Source organism: Opisthorchis viverrini (assembly GCF_000715545.1).
Source record: "Opisthorchis viverrini unplaced genomic scaffold opera_v5_644, whole genome shotgun sequence".
In the NCBI taxonomy this organism is placed as follows: Eukaryota; Metazoa; Platyhelminthes; class Trematoda; order Opisthorchiida; family Opisthorchiidae; genus Opisthorchis; species Opisthorchis viverrini.
In genome coordinates, this window is record NW_008752308.1 from 99,213 (window position 1) to 101,437 (window position 2,225).

At 40.4% G+C, this 2,225-nt stretch overlaps 1 protein-coding gene across 1 annotated transcript in view; it reads right to left on the minus strand.

Moving 5' to 3' along the window:
* Positions 1–1,846, minus strand: part of T265_11914 (hypothetical protein) — a gene marked incomplete at both ends in the record, with an annotated part of 9,835 nt that extends 7,989 nt beyond the window's left edge. The window contains 2 exons of the mRNA XM_009178738.1: positions 416–513; positions 1,652–1,846. Of these exons, the coding sequence (XP_009177002.1) occupies positions 416–513; positions 1,652–1,846 (293 nt within the window). The remainder of the gene's footprint in view (positions 1–415; positions 514–1,651) is intronic.
* Positions 1,847–2,225: the final 379 nt, after the last annotated feature.

Sequence of the window (2,225 nt, forward strand, 5' to 3'; positions counted from 1 at the left end):
TTTTAGCTTACTAGATTTTCTACTTACAAGTTGCATCAAATTCTCGGCTGGCTGATGCACTAAAACGAGATCTAGATATTAATTTTTTTTTCATTTTAGGCTACGGAAACAAGTGCTCAAACGAGTATACCACAGTATCATCGTGATCTTCATCATCATCATCATCATCATCAGAATGTGCTATCAGTGTCATGGTTCTGTGGCGTCTACATTTATGAAAAGTCATCAACCAACAGAAAATCTGATAAGACCTCTCAAGTGACATATGAAACAACATACTTGTCTGCAACTCAAATTGAAAAATTACATACATGAGAAATACGGAACAACAATGAGACGTTTTACAGCCAGAAAACAAAGCGCTTTGCTACACTTAAATTCTTAGCATATAGCGAAAATTGTACGGGATATTTACTTGGGATTGTTTGCAATATCGTCGTAGGCGAAAGTGATTATATTCTTCTCCGGAACTTTGTTTTTACGCACGAGTTGATACGCGTGGTAAACGTCCGCCTGAATGAGAACACAAATGGCACGTGAAACTAGGATGACAGGCAGAACGAGGCATCGAAGCCAAAGAAGGCAAGCAGAGAGTGTAGGATAATCCATATTTGGTGGAGCATTAGTTGCCACAACAGGATTTGGATACATTATCCCAAAAACAGGAAATATGATTATACTCTGGAAGGGCTTTTTTGAACAAAAATTCTAGATTCAGTCGTGTCCTAACAACGACCTTCTCAGCGAATCCGTACGAAATTGGGTCCCTTGACTTCGAAAATACGTCCGAATTTGTCTTTCGCTTGTGTTCCAGATAAATAGTCACATTGCGGCGAAAAACATGTCGCAAAAGAATGGATACAGATGCACTAATTATGTGTAACAATTTCAATACGATTCTCAAGTAACTCCATGCAAACTGTAGGTGAGCGGACGAACGAATCTGACAAAGATGGATTTCTATATTTTTATACCAAATACACATTACTTGATGTCACAAAGTGGTACAGATATTTCCGCTCACATTGCATAGGAGTGCCGGTGCTCTGACCTTAATAGCCAATGATTTTGGCACGTCAGAGGACTTTGAGTTTTCGGAGTCCTGGTTCATATAACTGGTCACTCTAGGCTACGGAAATGCTGAGCCCGGGAGATTTTCTCTGATAAAATGAAGCTACAATGTCAGGTCAGATGACTGGCTGTGGCTTGAAAACCATTGAATTCATGTTTTGTACAACACTATACCTCCCACTCAGAGGTCGTGATTTTTTGTAACATAACCCAACAATAATTACTTATGGGCGGCGACAATCGGATTCCGATTAACGCGAATCACACTATGCACCACAGTGACATCTGAGTTTATTAGGACCGTAGAATCGACCCCACCCGAAACGTAATATCGTTTTACGACCAGGAACTACTGACGAAGACGAATACAGGCGACAAAATGTGTCCATTAGTTGGGGTTCTATCCGCTGCCTTTCCGAATGTAATATCACAGTCATGGGGAAATCTAGGTAGGACACAACCGTTTGGGGACAATTATTGCAGGGACCATTATTGCAAACTTCCACCTGGAAACCCCATTCTTACGGGATTTAGATGAACATTTGAGGTTCAAGCCAATAAAAACCCAACGGAAACCTACTTGATGTCGATAATTTTCCCAGGTGTTGGAACCTGCGACCAGGACAACCCAGTTCTTTGACGGATTATTGTTAAAAATGGATGACCGATTGTGGACTTCGATGGTTTTCAACCATGCAACGTGGTCGATCCAGAACAAGAACGCAAAAAGGAGCGAACAAGAACGCATCATATTCAGGCTTACTTGAAGCTTCATGTGCCTGGAATTTGATACTGCGCGTCTCCTCTGAATCGAACTTTGCCTTACAAATGTATGGAAATAATGTTAAAATAAGTAGCCACCATAATTCTTATAGGTCTGCGGTACGAAGTTCATGCTAATCAGGGTATGATTGATCATTTTGATCAGCTTGATCAGTGACTAATCATTTGTGCAAATCTATTCCAACAATATGTGCACAGTGGTGATTTGTGGTGTTTTCTAGTAAGTTGTTGAGCACGTATACGCTTCAGGCAGTACAGAGAAGCAACTTGAGTCCACAAAATTGTTTTCACGCATCTGCTGACTTTATGAGTATCTTTTAAAAACCTTTGATCCATGGGGATATTATTACGGATCTGTGTAAGAAGATGTC